The following is a 20,074-nucleotide window of genomic DNA, read 5'->3' on the forward strand; positions in this document are numbered from 1 at the left end:
CTTCAGCACAGCTAATTTGTGTTAGTGATTTTATACAACCTGTTCTCTATCTGCTCTATAAAGCTTCACTTGGTGATGGCTCTTTTCTTTATAAAATTAGTTGTTTATTAGATATTTTATGATAGTTAATACATTAAAGCCTTCATTTTATATGACCCTAAACTATAGAATCGAAAAGACCACAGGCATGGTATTTATTGTACTAGCCACTCAATTTGGATCCTTTTCTGTTCATGTTGTATTTTATTGGGAATCTGGTTTGAGAAAATAAGTCTAAAGGAAAGACTCCTTGAAAGATAAAATTATAGAGAATGAACAAGGCATTTGGGGTGAGAGGGTCATAAGATAATTTTATATTTTATTAAAGGAGAGATTTTAGAATTTTACACAAAAACAAAAATAGTGACTCAGACTCATTTTACTTACAGATTTAATTGGCCTATTTAAAAAATGCTCTGGTACAAACTATATATTGTAAGTCCTGTCACATGGCAAGAATTTGAAATACTGTGAACTTCTTTTTATAACTCAAGTTCTTAATGTGGTTTTAGAAATTTTTTCCCCAATTTTTATCATAGGAAATTTCAAACATTCAAAAATAGGTAGAACTGAACCCTAAAACTCCTTAGAAAGATATAACCACATTATTATTATTATACTTTATTATTAAAAAAAATATGTTGTTTAGGTTTCCCTGATTTTCCCAGGATCCAAAACAAGATGTTTTGGTTGACATCTTTTAAGTTTATTTTTAATTTATAGGTTTCCTTTCCTAATTTTTTTACTTGCATATATCTGTTGGAAAACTGGTACTTTGTCCTATAGAGAGTTTCCCACATTATAGATTTTGCTGATTGCATTCACATGATTGTGTTTTTCGGCTTCTGTCCCTGGTATTTCCTCTAAGTTGGTAATTTTATCTAGAGACTTGGTGGGGCCAGGAAGTCCTGGGTGGTGTGAGCTTTCATCAGAAGGTACATACTGCCCAGATATTTCTCTTTTTTATGTCTCATTTTTTCTTTGTCATTGTTTATTAGATCCATTAGTTTTTAGAGTAGTTTGTAAAATGGTAACATTCTGCTATTTCTTATTATAATTAGCTCTAATATTTGTTTTTATATTTCTTTTTTATGAGAGACACAACATATTTTGAAAACCTAAAAACCACTCTAATTATATCCAAAATATGATTTAATTGGCTTTGGTTTGACTCTTTATTTCATTTTGGAACTATAATACAAATAAAATCATAGTCTTGTTAGTAGCTATGAAGTTGTCCCCTTCATTCCACCCAAACACCAGACCATACAATATACAGGGTAAATGAATGTATATCTTTTTGTCACCTTCCAAAATGTCAAAGAAAAGAAAAGGTCCAGAAATCTAATGTATAACTTTGTATTACATTTGTCAATGTATAACTTTATATTAGATTTGTCAGTTTATAGAACTATGAGAGGTTTTAATTAAATTACATTTTGGAATAATTTAAATTCTGTTTTTTTGCTACAGAAAAACAAAGAATATGTGAGCATTGCCAGTGGAGGATTTATGGGTAAGGTTTTAATTTATTAATTACTTTCCCTCCACTTTTCAGAGGAATTTGTATCACCAGATCTGACTTAGAGTGACCAGATCAGTTAATGAATAAACTCTCTTTAGTCATTCTGTATTTTCAGAAAAGGCAAGGCCGCAGGACATAGAGATTACAGACAAACATAATAGACATGTGAAATGAGCAGATATTTAATGGAAGATTATTTCAATAGATAGGTTAATGAGCTCGTATTTGTAAAAAAATTTTTGTAAAGATGCACAAAAAACTGTCTACGTGACTTGTCTTTATGGAGAACGTGGAATAGATAGGACTGGAAAACAAGGGTAGGAGGAATACATATACTTTTTACTTTTTTGTTATATTTTATTTTTAAGCTACTTGGAAGTATTAGCTAAAAATATGGAATAGACTGGAATAAAACAAATAAGCTGATGTTTTCAAATCTTCAGACGAATATCTGGTAATCCAGGGTAGTAAAGTAATTGACAAAATTGCTGCAGGCAAATATTTGAGAATCTGTGAAGGATTAGGTCAGGGTAAAAAGATTAAAAAGAGCCTTTTTAAAATAAATGATGTTATTTAAGAGTACAAACTTGTGATTAGTAGATAAATAAGCTCTGGATCACTGTAAGTATAGTGAACATAGACAATAATATTGTATTATAATAATCAAACTTGCAGAGATTAAATCTTAATTATTCCCACCATTAAAAAGAAACAGTAATTCTATGATGCGATAGAGATGCTAACTATTGCCGAAATGGAAATCATATTACAATATATAAATCATACATTTAATAATGTATAAATTAAATACCTTAAATTTATACAGGGCTATAGATCAAATATATTTCAATTAGGAAATAAAGAGCCTTTAATATTAAAATCAAATTAATATTTGTTGAGTAGTAGAATCATGAGTTTGAATCATGAGAGTCTCATAAGGATTAAGTTCTGACTTAAGATAATCTTGTGTTATAACTTAGAATTAAAAAAAAAAAAGAATTTTTGACAGATTGGGATCTATTTCCGTTTGATCTTTGTTGATATTAGCAAGGACTATGATTCCTGCATATTGTGACCTAACTAAAACCTTTGGGGCTCATACCCAGAGTGATTTACAAAAGGGGTTATTTATTTACTTATTTATTTTAATATTTTTATTTATTTATTCATGAGAGACACAGGGAGGCAGAGACATAGGCAGAGGGAGAAGCAGGCTCCCTGCAAGGAGTCTGATGCAGTACCTGATCCCAGGATTCTGGGATCATGACCTGGACCAAAGACAGACACTCAACCATTGAGCCACCCAGGTACCCCCAAAGGGAGTTATTTTAATGAGTGGTGTTAAGCAAGTATTGGCCTTAGCCTCCGTGTGATTTATTAGGAATTTTGACAGCATGATACAAAACTTGGTTATTAAGCTTATTATCAAAAGCCTCTGAAAAGAGGTTTTTATAGTGTAGTCTAGGTTTTAGAAGCTTTTTTTAAATTATGAATTACTTCTTTTTCAAGAATAACCTCTCTTACCATATCAGTTAATGCCTTCTTTAATTAGATGTCTCTTTATGGTAAAACAAAAGCCACCATAGGTTTTCTTTAAATCCTTTCCTTTAATCCATAAAAATGTTGCTGACATTATCTCTTAATACTTAAAAGATTCCCTTCCAGAGAGGAAAACATCAGGCCTTTGTATAGTTCTTGTCAGCCTTAAGGTCAATTATGAAAAATTGTATTTGTACAGAGGACTTTAGAAGAAAAAGAGGAAGGCTTTTTGTAGCTTGGAGTCCTTCATTCCTTTATAGAAGTACAGAAAAAAAAAAAAAAAAAAAACCAACCAGTAATTATGTCTTTGCAACCTCTTTGATTCAGCTGTGACATGATTTTTACATTCTCTGGTAGCAAATCTTTCCAAAAGAGGGTTGATATGTGAGCCAGGTTTTTTTCTTCTTGTTTATCTTAAGCACTGCAGCAGCACCTGGCAGACATTAATGTGGATGGACCAGAAAATGGATATGGCCATTGGATTGCTAGTACCTCGGGCTCAAGGAGCAGTATCAATTCTGTCGATGTAAGTATATGTGTAGAATATGTCACCAGATTTGAATAAATGCCCAGAAAGGTGACTAACAGTTGAACCCTCACCATAACAGAAACGGAGTCAAAATATTTCAAACACACATAGTGAGGAGTCCTATTATTTCAAGGTTAATATAATGATGGAAGAGGCCTGCACATCTAAACTAGCCAGGAGTTCTGGAGATCCACCTGCTGAATTCTGTCCAGCTGCAATTTGTATCATCTAGTGACAGTTGTCTGCTCAGCTTAAATACCAGTGGAGATAATACTGAGTCCTGTGATTAGCTGGGACTCCCAAGTGATCTGGTTCTAGGAGTCTCCCAATTATTGTGAGCCAAAAGAATGCTGAAGCTGATGGCCGCAGGTCCTGCAGACCATGTCTATACCCCTCCCCACCACAAATTGACAGGATTACAACTTCAGCCCATCCATATTTGCAAATGGGCTAGGTAGTAGAAGACAGAAACTGATTGCCAGTCCCAATATATTTTATTTTTAGTTATAGAGATGTAGGTTTCTACAAGATTTTGCTATAGTGGGTATATTTACTTGTCACTTTTCTGTGCTTCTTTGGAAATATTTGGGCAGTAAGTCTTTTGTTCTCTTTCAAAAATATTTTATGTTAATTGATGTCATTAAATCATTTTCGTAAGAAATAATGGTCCACGTCGAAATAGAAGGATACTTGTCTGACTTACCTTGATGTTCAGGTTTTGTCTCTACAACTCACTTTCTTCATGATCTACAGCAAGATCTTTCCAGCTCTGGTTTCTCCCTCTGTGCAATTGAAATGATAACAGAACTTTCTTCATGATGATGTGAGGATCAAATGTACAAGTGTACGTATAGTGTTGTATGTGTCACATATTTAATAGCAGTTATCATGAAATTATAACTCACTGGATGATTACTATTTACCTTCAGCCACATAAGTTAAATCATATTGTTGTTAAATTACCAGCAGATAAACCTCTCAAATTTATTTTCAACTTAATCCTCTAGGTATCTAAGAGCTCTTCATGTGAGATCACCATTTATTTAATTGTTTGCTGTTTTTATTTTAAATAACTACATAATATTCCACTGTATGGATGTATATATTATAATTTATTCAGTTAGTCCCCTATTGAATATTTACACTGCTTTTAGTTTTTTGTGTTATGAACACTACTATGATTAATTTTTGTAGTAATATGTTTACATATGCCATAATTACTTTGTTATAGAAGTAGAATAAGTTCAAAAGATTACATAGCAGAATTCTTAGAATTTTGCATTATCATCAGACTGGCCTTTAAAACCCCCTTTTTTTTTTTAAGATTTTATGTATTTTTTTGAGAGAGAGAGTGAGCGAGCACACAGAGTGGGAGGAGGGGCAGAGGAAGAGAGAAAAGCAGACTCCCTGCTGAGCAGGGAGCCCAGTATAAGGCTGCATCCCAGGACCCCGAGATCACAACCTTAACTAAAGGCAAACATTTAACTGACTGAGCCACCCAGGCCCCCTAAAAAAATTCTTATTAATATTGCCACCCACAGTGGTGGATTGTAATTCTGTTCAAGTTCCTGTCTTCAGATTTGAAAAATAATGACTGAGGCCTTTATTTATTTTTAAAGATTTTATTTATTCATGACAGACAGAGAGAGAGAGAGAGAGGCAGAGACAGGCAGAGGGAGAAGCAGGCTCCATGCAGGAAGCCTGATGTGGGACTCGATCCAAGGTCTCCAGGATCAGGCCCTGGGCCGAAGGTGGCACCAAACCGCTGAGCCACCGGGGCTGCCCTGAGGCCTTTAAATAAACTGTCTTAAAGATGTGTTATATATTATATTAAAAAGTATAATTTTTATTATATTAAAAATAATTCCATTATTAAGTGTGGAATTTAATTTCCATAGTCAATTTAATTTGTTTTCAAATTTGGATACAGAAAGAGAAATACAGTTTTTGTGTTATTTAATGACTAATTTCTCTTAAAAATAAAAATGATACATGTTCATTTTAGCAATATACGTAAGTGTGAAAAGTATAAAGAACAATAACTGCTATTCATATTTTCATATTTTGAGATATTTCCTTCAAATATATATATGTATATATATATTTGAGAGAGGGATAGGGGAGGGACAGAGGGAGAAGGTGAGAGAGAATCTCAAGCAGGCTCCACACGCAGCTCAGAGCTGGACATGGGGCTCAATCCCACACCCTGAGATCATGACCTGAGCTGAAAGCAAGAGTCCGATGCATAACTGACTGAGCCACCCAGGCACCTCACCACCAGAATCTTATGTTATACTATATATAAAATGCTATCTATAGCTGTATATGTGTGTGTGTATGTGTGTGTGTGTGTGTGTGTGTATATATATATATATATATATATATATATATATATATGCTGTATGTAAAATGCTTATTTAAAAGCATTTTTTTTTAAATTTGTGTAATTTTCCATCTAATAGTATCTAAATCCTAAGGATTTAGGATTCTTTCTAATTATTTCCTTCTCCTAAGTTCTGAAGAGGAATTAATGGGTAAAAGATAGTTACACTTTTTTTTTTTTTTAAGATTTTATTTATTTATTCATGAGAGACAGAGAGAGGCAGAGACACAAGCAGAGGGAGAAGCAGGCTCCATGCAGGGAGCCTGATGTGGGACTCAATCCTGGGGCTCCAGAATCACACCCTGGGCCAAAGGCAGGCGCTCAACCGCTGAGCCACCCAGGGATCCCACACTTTTAAACTTCTGACACGTCTTGCCACCTTGCCCGTCAGGGAATATGGAGTAAAATTCCATGAAATAGTTTTGTTTTTTTTTTTAAGATTTTATTTATTCATGAGAGACACAGAGAGGCAGAGACACGGGCAGAGGGAGAAGCAGTCTCCCTGCAGGGAGCCTGATGTGGGACTCGATCCCGGGACTCTGGGATCATACCTTAAGCCAAAGGCAGACGCTCGACCACTGAGCCACCCAGGTGTCCCCAATTCCATGAAATAGTTTAAGAATTTTACTCACAGGGCGCCTGGGTGGCTCAGTCAGTTAAGTGTCTGCTGTTGGCTCAGGTTATGATCCCAGGGTCCTGGGATGGAGCTCTGACTTGCATCAGGCTCCCTGCTCAGTGCTCTCTCTCTCTCTCAAATAAATAAATAAAATCTTAAGAAAAAAGAATTTTATACCTATTACATTAGGTACATAAAGTTAATTTTTCTTAAAAAAGTAAAGTCCTACATGAAAATATTTAAAAATTTACAAGGAATAAATGTTTAAAAATTTAGCTACATGAATGATAATCTGATTATACTTTTGCTTGTTTTTATGGAATAATTCAAGTTAAGGTCAATAACTTTATTTCTTATTGAATAAGGAAGGTAGTTTCAGACTCCATATTTATATGTGCAACATATATCCTCATTTTTCAATTCTAATTCCCATCTCAAATGATTTTACCTAGTATATTTTGTTAGGGTGACTGTAACAAAAGACAACCAAGTAGTTGGCTTAAACAACTGAAGTTTATTTCTTACAGTTCTGGAGGCTGCAGGTCTGGGATCAAAGGGTTGGCAAGTTTGATCTCTCCTCGGGTCTCTCTTTGGCTTTAGAGATGACTGACTTCTTGTCTGTCTGGACACATATGGCCTTTTTCCTAAGTATGTGCATCCCTGATGTCTCTCCCTCTTCCTAAAAGGACACCAGTCATATTGGATGAAGGCTCACCTGTATGACCTCATTTAACCTTATTTACTTTTTATAGGCCCTATCTCTGCATACTCATTTTCTGTTTCGTTCCTAGGAGATTGAACTTTAACATATGGACACAATTCAGTAACATCTAGATAACCTTTAGGAGTAGTGTCTCTGTTAATCATTAGGAGAGCAGTTAGTTCATCCGTAAGTTCTTTTTTTTTTTTTCAGGGTGAATCTTCTAATGGCTCAAATGATAGAGGAATGAAATCGCTAGTAAATAAAATGACTGTTGCTTTGAAGACGAAATCCGTTAATGTCAGGGAAAAAGTTATCAGTTTTATTGAGAATACATCAACTCCTGTGGACCGGTGAGTTTCTTATATGGTATGAGTTTATGATGGGTAACTAAAAAAAAATGTCTTATAGTAAATGCTAACTAGTTGAATTGAATGTATTCTAGAAGAATCATAAAGTACATTTTTAATTAGATAATTTCAGTATTCATTATAATTGCAGAGATGTCCTTTATTGCCATAAAAATTTGACTGTAAATATTTCTCTCTTCTCCTGCTGCTCAGAATAAAACTCAGATAGTAATACTGCCCCTTTATGCTGTTCATTAAAAAAATATTAAGATGCCATTATATGTATTACACTTCACACGGTGACTGTTTCCCACATGTCAAATGGATGAAACCATTTACTATATGCAGTAATCTCAAAGCAAGAACCTCCTTCTCTTCTGTAGGAATTTATAACCTTGAAAATTCGTTCATGCTAAATAAGGCAAAAACCCATTTTCTTTCCTTTTTTTAAATTTATTTTTTTCTGTAATCTCTATACCCAAAACAGGGCTCACACTCAACAACCCCAAGATCAAGAATTGGATGCTCCACCCACTGAGCCCATCAGCCACCCCAGAAACCCATTTTCTTAAGTTTAAGAGTTTAGATCTTCATAGAATTGTGTACACAGAATATAAATGACCCCTGTTTTCCCATGAATTACAAATGAAGGACATAGCTAACAAATGATAAAGTTTGTGAATGTCTGTTAATGTTTCTTACTGGATCTTTAGTGTCCATAATGTTTTTTCCTCCACATAGTATAGTTGATCTTTCTTGTTCCTGCACTTCAAAACTATCCTAATAATTCCAACACAGAATTTGTTGCTAAGCAAGCCTGATTTTAAAGTGCACTATATTATTTTCACTTCACTTTCATGTCTTCCTTGCAGTATGCTAGGAAAGTTATTTAAAATTTTTAAATTTGACCTTAAGAATTGAATATCAGGAATTTATTATTTATCACTTTTTAATTGTAGCACACATGCATACAAGAATGTATTTTTTCCCTTGTTTAGTAAATAGCAAAGAAGAGAATAGGTTATTTTCAGAATCACAAAAAAATTATGCCCATCTAAAATGGTTAACTGATAACTAATAGTATTAAAGTGTTTTACCACACCCAAGAGACTTTTTTTGCTCATTAAAATTATGTCTGTTCTCAAAAACCTGTAACTTTTTTACTTTTAAGTTAATGCATTCTGCACTAGAATACTATTGTATTTTGTGGCATGAACATTTAATATTTCATTTTGAAATGAACTAGTGATAACTGTGACTTGAAAAGACTTGTCTTTAAAAAATCTGTTGAAACTAGGTTTTCATTTTTCTTTGTACTTGGGATGATCAAAACATTTTCTTTATAATGTACACTCAGGGTTAGAAAAAGTGATCATACTGTATTTTTGTTTTAAGGCTACTGTGTTTTTAATAATCATTTTGTTCTGTCCTCTGCCTCAATTTGCTATAGAATGTCTTTCAATCTCCCTTGGCCAGACAGAGCATGTACAGAGCGGTAAGCCAATGAGTAGAGCAGCTTTCTGGGACCATCCTCTCCTTTTAGCATGCCTCATGCTGTCTATAAGCCTCACAGTGTCTTGGCTAAAATTTCATCCAGCTGTTTCAAATGCTAAACTTCTCTTATTCTGCTTTTTAAGAGTGTGTGATATTGATTGAGCTGCATTTGTTTTTTGCTTGATCATTTTAATTTTTTTTCCTTGCATGCTTCTTTATATCTCCCCTTCCTCAGATGAAAATCAAGTATATTCAAATTCAAGAACTTCATAAAACCTGAAGTTTTTATTCTGAAAGAGAGAAAGGTGTTTGAAACAAAAAAATACTTAGTCTCAGAGTTGGCAGGGTGGTAGCTTTGGAGATCATTTGCTTCTATCTTCTGCCCTAACAATAGAGAATATCAGAGCACCTGAGATAAGGCATAGGTCACAGTTCAAAATTGTTAATTCAAGTATGTTATGTCACTTTATAATCTTTAAAAAAATTTTTTTTCTTAATTAGATGTATGTATTTAGGTTGGTGAACAAACATATAAATCAGTCCCAGAGAACCACAGTTCTTTGGTTTTCTATCACAGAAATTAGGTCATTGTAGACATGTTAATGTATAATCCATCTCTTCTCTGCCCCAATAAGATGAGGTACTTGTCATTAGATTCTGTAAGTCTAAAGTTTAAAAATCTACTGGATCTTTGATTAGGATGCACAGAAGAACTTTACTAACTTGATACTTTTGTATGGCTTTATATCAGTTACAACAATATCTATGGACATTTTAAAATAAATTCTAGTTTTATTTTAAGATTGATTTATTTATTTTGGAGAGAGTGTGCAAGTGGGAGGAAAAGGGAGAGGGAGAAAGAGAATCTTCAGGCAGACTTCTCAGTGAGTGCAGAGCCTGACCCAGGGCTCTATCCCAGGACCCTGAGACCACGTCCTGAATGGAAATCAAGAATCTGCCATCCAACTGACGGAGCCACTCATGTGCCCCTTTAGTTGCATTTTAAATACAAGTTAAGCTTTGAAATAATGGGGTTGGCCTTTTTTTTTTTTTTTGGTCAATATTTTCAGTTACTTAAAAGTAGCATTTTTAAAGGCAGTAGTTTACTCTTAACTTACTGGTAAGAATTTTTATTTACTGTGACTGTTCCTGCACAATGCCAATTACAGAGCTTCTATTATAATTTATTGGAGATTATTTTAAAGGCAATTATTTCTTTTAAAATTATAATCTATTTGTGAATCCTCTTTCTACTTTCTCTTGTTATAGAACTGTTGAATTAGTCTAATTTTAACTCCCAAGTTTTCTCCCAAATTCTTAAGTTTTTAAAAATTTAAATTATATTCTCTGGTCTACAGGCAAATATATCTATTTCAAAAATAGAATTTAGTGAAAAGTTCAAAAGAATCGGCTTTCTGAGCATAGTAAATAAATTAAAACCTGGTCAAACTATGTTATAGATGTTTCTGTTAACTACTTCAGCTAAAAAAGTATTTACTGTTATTACTTCAGGTAAAAAAAAAAAAATATGGTACACTGCTTTTTACAAAGAGTCAAGCCATTGAATTTTATTAATTTTTAGCCAGTCTTTTAAAAACTATTTCAGTACTCTTTAGAAATCTTGTTTATAAAAACTGTACTGTGTTCTAAATCTAGATCAATAATGAATGGATTGATCACTAGGGCTTAAACTCACATAGGGCTTAAGCCAAATATAGGGCTTAACCTCACAACCCTGAGATCCAGTCACATGCTCTACCAACCAGCCAGCCAGGTACCACCAGCCCCTGTTTTTGAAAATTTTTGCTTTATTTATACTTGCATTCTGGTTCAAGCATTTACTGAACATCTTTGTTTCTGTGTTAGGTCCATTTAATTATACTTAAATGTCAGGAGAGAACCAATATCAATCTTATACAATTTTATAATCTAGATGACACTAAAGTATTTTTAGACAAAGCTCTATTATCTTTGCCTTTTATAAGAAAGCTCAATCTGAGTTTCAGTGTTTGAATTACTTCATTTTCTCTAATAAGCATAGTTTGATAATTTACTGGATAATTTTATATTAAATATGTTTTAACTTAAGCTATATACTGTGTTTAATTTATAATTCCAAAGAGTGTTATCCACTTAGCTCTCAATTGATTTTTCTTGTGAGTTTTCTGTTGAGAAATGTTGTTTTGGGAGGTGTAAAGATTTAAGTCTATTTCAACAAAATTGGGTTATGATAAGATTTTTATTGAGATATTAAGAACTTATTTAAAATACAGGCTTGATCTCTATTCTGGAAAAATTGAATTCTAAGATTAAGTAAAGACATGGAACTATCTCTTGATACATGACCCCCAAAAAGCCAGTTTTTCATCATTGTAGATAATCTTGATGGAGAGGTTAAATGACTTCCTTAAGGCTGTGCAGATCTAAGCACTTGTTTTAATATAAATATTAAATTTTTAAAAAAAATTTTATAGATTGAAAGCATTCAGCCTATCAAGACATAATGCCACTTTTTTTTTTTTAATTTTTATTTATTTATGATAGTCACACACAGAGAGAGAGAGAGAGGCAGAGACATAGGCAGAGGGAGAAGCAGGCTCCATGCACCGGGAGCCCGACGTGGGATTCGATCCCGGATCTCCAGGATCGCACCCTGGGCCAAAGGCAGGCTCCAAAGCGCTGCGCCACCCAGGGATCCCCATAATGCCACTTTTGCTAACATAATTTCCATATCTTGTTACAGTTTCCCTAACATAACTATTCTAAACCTGGGTGGTATATGGGAGCTAGGGACAAAGCATGTGTACATTTTATTTAAATATTCACGTGATACTTGGTGAAAATCTTTGGTAACTTCTTACGGATGATTTCTCCCTCTGAAATTCTTTGAATATAGGCATGTGAGCAGCAGTGACAGAGTGGGCAAGCCTTACCGTGGTGTAAAGCCTGTTTTCAGCATTGGGGATGAAGAAGAATACGACACAGGTGTAGTAATAACACTTATCTGCAGATGCTTTCCATGGGAGTCCTTGGAGAGAGCATTCTGAGACTAGCCAAACAACGGCTTTAAAAGAAAAGAAAAAAAAAGACACAGTGAGATCCTGTATTTTGGAGAGTCTGTGGTTTTTCTACTAAGAGTTTGGTTTTAGACATCTTAAGTTAGGCCTATTAGAATTCAAGGAGAAATGCTGAGTAGGCAGTTGATTATAGGAGTCTTTAGCCAAAGAGAGATCTAGTAAACTGGTGATGACTTGGGAATTATGAGTGTTGAAATAATATTTAAGTCCGTAGGATTTTATTTAAATCCCCTTGATCCACCCACCTAGGAGATTGAGATTTGTGGTACTAAATAAAGTTCAGGGCATTCCAAAGTTGAGACATCTAGAGCCTTTTTGGAGGCAATATCCTAAAGGGCCACAAGATGGGGATATTGTGCTAGGGAAATTTGTTGTTCTCCGTGGTGGTCTTTAGTTTTAAAAATAATTTTAAAATAATTTATTATTTTAGTTCCTGATGCCAAGATTACCTTGGCTTAGTAATTATAATTAATATTAGTGTGTGTATTGGGTTAGGAAAAATAAATGTACAAAATAAGAAGGAAAAAACCGACCAAATTTCACCTTGCTTTTTCTATTTAGTAATATATGTTGCATTTTTTCCATCTCAGCCCATATTCCACCTTTATTCTCTGTTTATGTAATCAGTCTTCTCACAATTCATACCGGTAGTTTTCCAGTTTTTTTTGTTGTTGTTGTTGTTTCAAATGACAGTAGATATTTTTATACATTTGTCTATATGAACTTTTGTTAAGTGTACAGAGGGTATTTTCTTAGCAATAAGATTGTTAGATTATAGGGAACTACTTTTGACATTTTAACAAATATTACAAAATCACCTTCCCAAATCTTAAATCTAGGTAAATGAGATTTTCTGTATGCTATTTCTAATTGTTTCTTTTTGTCCTTTCCTCACTCACTTTGTGCTACCTTCCTGTTATCAGTCTCTAGCTCTCCCTGAGTATTTCAACTTCTTTCAATAACAGTTTTCATTTCAACTGTTTTCATTCCTCTGAGAGGCATACGGATGAAAAAATTATGGTATATTTTCCAATGTGTCATATATTTACACATGTATTTATATTATGGAAAATTGCACAGTAATGAAAATGAGAAAACTAGAGCTGTGTGTATCAACATGGATAAATTTTACAATGTTGAGAGTGAAGAAGCAGTGTGGATGAATACAATTGAATGGCCTACTGTTTATATAAATGTTACTTATAATGCAAAAAAACACTACTGTATATTTTTTAGGGATATTCATGTATGATTAAAGGGTGGAACTGATAACAGTCAGTCACTGTCTTAGTGGACAAGGAAGGAGAATGTGATTGGGGAGAGATACACAAGAGTTTCACTTTTTATTTAAGCTGAAAGTATAGCTATGTGAGGTTTCATTTTTTAAAATTATGTCTCTATATTTTGAAGTATTTCTTAAAAATAATGTGTAATTATTAACCCTAAGAACTGTAATTCCCCTTACTTAAATTAGAAAAAATTAGAATGTCTTAGAGTTAGTTCACTCGAAAAAAAAACCAAAACACTAAAGATAATTTTACTTATTTATCCCAGGACAGATTTTTTTGTTTTTTTCTTAAAATCCAGCAAGACAAGAACCCTGCCATCTTTGCCCTCAAGGTGTTTATTATTGGACAGTTCAACCATCGCTCTATAGTCTAGACATAAGAGTCATGTTACATAAAACAAAAATGTTGAAATTCCTCAGTCTTTTAAAAATTTATATTATTTTTTATTGAAGTGTAGTTAAAAGTGTATTTTCAGTATTTTCACCTGATTTTCTTACCGTGTAGTCTAATGTTTCATAATAATAATTCTGTATTATGCCAGTGGCATAAGGAAATATAGCAACAGGGTTAGAAGTGTTTTGTTTTTCAAACCATATGATTAAAATATTGAAAAAAAATTTTCAAGCTGTTAAAAAATGTCTCATTTTTAAAGTTGGTAATTCCCACTTTTAATACTTCTTCATAGATGAAATTGACAGCTCTTCAATGTCCGACGATGACAGAAAAGAGGTTGTAAACATCCAGACTTGGATAAACAAGCCAGATGTCAAGCATCATTTTCCTTGTAAAGAAGTTAAAGAAAGTGGACACATGTTTCCTAGGTACTTTTTAAAATGCCTTCTTCAGGGACGCCTGGGTGGCTCAGTGGTTCAGTGTCTGCCTTCGGTCAGGGTGTGATCCCAGGGTTCTGGGATCAAGTCCCGCATCGAGCTCCCTGTGAGGAGCCTGCTTTTCCCTCTGCCTCTGCCTCTGCCTCTCTCTGGGTCTCTCATGAATAAATACATAATAAAATCCTAAAATAAAATAAAATGCCTTCTTCAGAAGTAAAATTAAATAAAGGGAAGTTAATAAAAACTGAACTGCAGAAGAAATTTTCTTTATTCACTACAATAAGATATAATTTTGCTTTGTCAGCTTGTATTCGGTTTTGATTTTTATTTATTTTAAGGTTTTATTTATTTGAGAGCTAGAGAGAGAGAGCACAAGCAGGGGCAGTGACAGAGGGAGAAGGTAAAGCATGCTCCCCACTGAGCAGGGTTCCAATTTGGGCTCAATCCCAGGACCCTGGGATCATGACCTGAGCCGAAAGCAGATGCTTAATCAGCTGAGCCACCCAGGCTACCCTATATGTCTTGATTTTTAAAAATATTTCTTATGTAATTTTTTATCTTGAAAAATTTAACCAAGTGTTGAAGAAACAAGACATTGGACATCTTTTTGTTTTTATAATAAATTTATTTTTTATTGGTGTTCAATTTGCCAACATACAGAATAACACCCAGTGCTCATCCCCTCAAGTGCCCCCCTCAGTGCCCGTCACCCATTCACCCCCACCCCCCACCCTCCTCCCCTTCCACCACCCCTAGTTCGTTTCCCAGAGTTAGGAGTCTCTATGTTCTGTCTCCCTTTCTGATATTTCCCACACATTTCTTCTCCCTTCCCTTATATTCCCTTTCACTATTATTTATATTCCCCAAATGAATGAGAACATATAATGTTTGTCCTTCTCCGACTGACTCACTTCACTCAGCATAATACCCTCCAGGTCCATCCACGTTGAAGTAAATGGTGGGTATTTGTCGCTTCTAATGGCTGAGGAATATTCCATTGTATATATAAACCACATCTTCTTTATCCATTCATCTTTCGATGGACACCGAGGCTCCTTCCACAGTTTGGCTATTGTGGACGTTGTTGGACATCTTTTTTTTTTTTTTAATTTTTATTTATTTATGATAGAGAGAGAGAGAGAGACAGAGACACAGGCAGAGGGAGAAGCAGGCTCCATGCACCGGGAGCCCTAAGTGGGATTCGATCCCGGGTCTCCGGATTCACGCCCTGGGCCAAAGGCAGGCGCCAAACCGTTGCACCACCCAGGGATCCCTGTTGGACATCTTTATAAGCCTCTTTCAGGTTCACCAGATTTTAATTTCTTTTTGCACTGCTCCATCCAGTTATGTATCTATATATAGATACATATACATATACAATTCTCTTTTGTTAAGCCATTTAGGGAATCTTACAGATACGACGGACACTTTATCTCTAAATCCTTCAGCATAAATCACCCAAGAACAGAGCATTCTCTTACACAACTTCAGCATTATCACTCTTTAAAAACCATAAATTGAACATCATTTAACATACAGTTCACACTCATATTTTTCAGAGTGCCCCAAAGTATCTTTTATAGTCTCTGTTTTTTATTTCGTGATTCAGGATTTGGTCATGGTTCACACATTGCATTTGCCTGTTAATCTCTTTAGTCTTACCCCTGTGTACAAGAGTACTACTGCCCTTACCACCTCCTCCTCCCCTTTTTCTACATGGTGAATGAATCCTCCAAGGCTAGGCCATTTAATCTGCAGAATGTCCTGCATTCTGGACTTGTCTGGTATTAGTTTTATTGAATTACATAAAAGTGTATAGTATATCACTGTTTTGAGTGAGCTGAGACACAAGGAAGGGGGTGTGTTAATAATTCTTTGTCCATTCTACGATCAAGGTCCAGTTACAGAATATTATAAAATATGTGAGGCAGCAGCCCAACTATTGCTAAGTGGTCTTCAGTGTAAAGTATACACTGTGGGGCAGCCCCAGTGACGCAGCGGTTTAGCGCCGCCTGCAGCCCAGGGTGTGATCCTGGAGACCCAGGATCGAGTCCCACTCAGGCTCCCTGCGTGGAGCCTGCTTCTCCCTCTGCCTGTGTCTCTGCCTCTCTCTCTGTGTGTCTCTCATGAATAAATAAATAAAATCTTTTTTAAAAAAAAGTATACAATGGTATAATGAGAATGAAAATAGTTTATGAATATAGACAATAACTGCAAAAGTTTGAAAAGTACTATATTCCATACACCAGATAGAATAGTTTCTAAAAATACTATGTTAATGATTTCTAATTGTATTGTACTTTTTATTATATAAAATATTAAATTTGCTCTTAAACAGTTACAGCATTTTCTGTTAATAAAATGTTAATTTTGCATACAACTAAAGGGAAATTAAAAACTACTACTGGGTAGCTTTTTTGTTTTTAGGTGTGATCCTTTGTATTCTTTAATTCAAAAGTAGGTAATTTTATCTGGAGTTGAATATTTTTTATTGTTGAAGTAAATGCTGTTTTGCGCGGCATTTCTTTAAAATTATTTTTGTTTTTTTAATGTTTTTTTCCTTTTTTTCCCTCTCAAGTCATCTGTTGGTTACTGCAACACACATGTACTGTTTAAGGGAGATTCTTTCACGGAAAGGATTGGCTTATATACAGTCTCGACAAGCACTAAATTCTGTAGTTAAAATTACATCTAAAAAAAAACATCCTGAGCTAATTACCTTCAAGTATGGAAACAGCAACGCTTCAGGAATAGAAATCTTGGCAATCGAAAGGTAAGATTTTCTTAGGATGATATTATCTGAATTATTGAATTAATTCATCACTAGGAATAGATGGTGGAATAGGATGTATCAGCCACTTTTGTTAGCATTCTTTGCTGATCTTTTTCTTCTATATCCTTAGTCATATGTGGTTGATTAGCACATGGTTCCAGTGAGTGCCATAACTAATTTCATAAGCTTTTGGACAGAAGCGTCCTTAAGTAATCTGTACCATTGCTGCACTAAATGCTGGTTTGCAATCAAATAAGAGTTTGTCTCAGAATATAAGTCATTCATCAAAAAAATTCTTGCTTTGGAAAAGTGTGAATTAAGCAGTGTGCTAAGTGGTATATTTAACTTATGATCTGGTACAAGCTCCTCCTCATCTTATTGTGGACCAGTGACAAACAGTTCATGGACTGGCACCAAGGACCATGCGACCACATTGATCTCAAAATTAAACCATCTTTATAGTCTATAAAAATGTAAAGCCCAGAGGAGTTGAATGACTTCCAGATCTTCACACCTAGCTTGTGATAGGACCAAATAGGGTCCTCCTGACTCCTGATCTGTGATTCATTCCATCTGGAAGAAAAACCACCTTGCTTTTACATTTAGATTTTCTTTCAAAATAAGTTATGGGGAGTCAATATGAGGATGTGTCTGCTGGCTTTGTAGGTTAGGAGAAGCAGCCCATTGGAAGTGACATCTAAACGGAATCCTGAAGTGAAAGCAATTTGTATTATTTTTTTAGTTTATTTTTTATTTTTTGAAAGCAATTTATATTAATATGTATCTATATATCTCCCCCACCCCCCCAGGTATTTGATTCCAAATGCAGGAGATGCTACCAAAGCCATAAAACAACAGATCATGAAAGTTTTGGATGCTTTGGAAAGTTAATATAAAAGAATTATTTCAAAAGAAATTAAGGCAACCAAGAGAAGAAACATGGACATATTTTCCTGATTGAATACTAACTGAAGACCTTTCATTTGCTCATGGGGGTGCTTGAATTGCAGGTCTAAAAATGTGTAAATTATTATAATCAATTTCTGGACAGTTAAAATTTTTCTTAAATTTTCTTTTGCATTTTCGGTTTTGTAAAATGATTTATAAAGGTCAGTTATTAGATGACTTTGAAGTAAATGACCCTATGCCCTTATGAACTAAGGGTGCAGAATGCAGTTCTGTTTTGAAGAGCTGTGTTTTAAAAGGAAATATGTATCACTTTCAGATTTAAAAACACCCATACACATATATACTTGCAATGTCTTCACTGAAAGTTAGAGATAGAATTAGTTGAAGAGACCCCTTTAATTGCTACATTTAGTTTTATCCACTGAGCAGTATCAGAAACTGAAAGTATTACATAGATTAAGAGTTTGTTTCTGTTCTTAAAAATGTGAAATCTTTTTAAGAAAGTAGATGATGATTCCAGCCAATTCAGAAATACACATGTCCAGCTAGTGAAATGTTGAAGCATCAGTTTCTAAATCTTTTTTTTTTTTTTTTTGCACCATTAGCTAATGATTTGAAGACTGGATGCTTCACATACTAAACTTCATCCTAATGGTTTCTAAGGAGCAATTAAAAGCGTAATAGGTAGGTAGGCACATTAAGATTAAAATAAGCATTTTGGGGACAGAATTATATCTGTAAAAATGTCATTGGTCTTTATTATAAGTGGAATATTTGATTTAGGATATTTCAGAACTGGTGTTGTATACACATTGATTTATCCTTACTGAGATTATGGTCTGTGACCACACTAATATCCACTTAAATAAAAGCCAAATAATAAGAGAGCTGTATAAAGTACAGTTGTTTTATCATCTGTTTCTGAAATTTCTTTCTCTTCTTTGGTTTTTTTGTCTACTCTAAAGTTCCAGTGGTTTGAAACCATTTTTAACATGACAAAACTAAAAAGTGATCTGCTTCATTTTGCAGCTTTCTCCATTTAATTTATTAAGGTCTATATTAGACACATTTGGTGAGAGAAATCCGGGAACATGTTTGGGGCTATGGAATGACTCCTTATAAAATCTTTTTGGGAAGTAGCAAATCCTCACAATCTGCCATGTCCTAAAATGTAATGGATTATCTCTAAGGGGTTGATAGAAATATTTAGATGTACCCTATTTATAGCCAGGTATTTTAATTTACTTAATGGAAATCAAGTGAATAACAGGCAACATAGTTCAAGATATTTTATTCTAATACCTAAATAAAAAGTTTACTTGAGTGGTTGAAGACATTTGCATGAAATTGCACCTAGTGCAGTACTTGATATTTATAATTCTACCCACAACGGTTGTATTGCATTTTCCTTTTTTTCCCCATTCTTTGGCGCCCCCTTTAGAAATGCCCTGAAGTCTCCCATTTTTTGCCCATTTCAGCCATGGGACTTTTTTCATAATATTAATGTAAAGATGTTTGTGTTACTGTTTATAAATTACAATTGTAAATAAACCAGTACAATTTGCTCAGAACTTTGTTCTTAATGACGCTCTCGTTCTTTCTCCCCTCCTCCCCTGTTTGTAAATCTCTGCAGAAAACACAGTTAGAAAATGGACGGCTATCTTTCCAGTGGAATTTAATGTTCAGTTTTTAGGATGGAAAGTATTGGATTCCTATTTCTGCTCATCTATATGGGGAGGAGAAAAGAGCTAGTTTAAAACTAATGACGTTAAATCCAGGTGCAGTAAATTCATACCTTGACCTACTTCCCTGTACTTTAGTATCCTCATCTTAACACCACAGTTACTAGTTACAAATATTAAACAAAAATACATGTTATTGATTGTATTAGGCACTTATGTAGCTCATCCTTCCTTAACTGGCCCACAGAGAACAGAACTAGAATTCACTGTGGGATATCTGCCTCTTACCTATGCTCAAGGATTGCAGAGTTTGCAACATTATGAGATTGTTACTATTTT

General features: G+C 34.3%; 1 protein-coding gene across 4 annotated transcripts in view; it reads left to right on the top strand.

Moving 5' to 3' along the window:
- TBC1D23 (TBC1 domain family member 23) overlaps window positions 1–19,624 on the top strand; it is a 56,879-nt gene extending 37,255 nt beyond the window's left edge. For 2 of the 4 annotated variants that reach the window (XM_025989930.2, XM_025989929.2), the window contains exons 12-19: window positions 1,513–1,555; window positions 3,523–3,629; window positions 7,545–7,684; window positions 9,132–9,176; window positions 12,072–12,160; window positions 14,227–14,362; window positions 16,950–17,144; window positions 17,954–19,624. In XM_025989930.2, the coding sequence (XP_025845715.1) occupies window positions 1,513–1,555; window positions 3,523–3,629; window positions 7,545–7,684; window positions 9,132–9,176; window positions 12,072–12,160; window positions 14,227–14,362; window positions 16,950–17,144; window positions 17,954–18,035 (837 nt within the window). In that variant the 3' untranslated portion in view covers window positions 18,036–19,624. The remainder of the gene's footprint in view (window positions 1–1,512; window positions 1,556–3,522; window positions 3,630–7,544; window positions 7,685–9,131; window positions 9,177–12,071; window positions 12,161–14,226; window positions 14,363–16,949; window positions 17,145–17,953) is intronic. The other 2 variants (XM_025989928.2, XM_072721573.1) reach the window with 1 other exon arrangement.
- Window positions 19,625–20,074: the final 450 nt, after the last annotated feature.

Source organism: Vulpes vulpes, chromosome 1 (genome assembly GCF_048418805.1).
Source record: "Vulpes vulpes isolate BD-2025 chromosome 1, VulVul3, whole genome shotgun sequence".
Lineage (NCBI taxonomy): Eukaryota > Metazoa > Chordata > Mammalia > Carnivora > Canidae > Vulpes > Vulpes vulpes.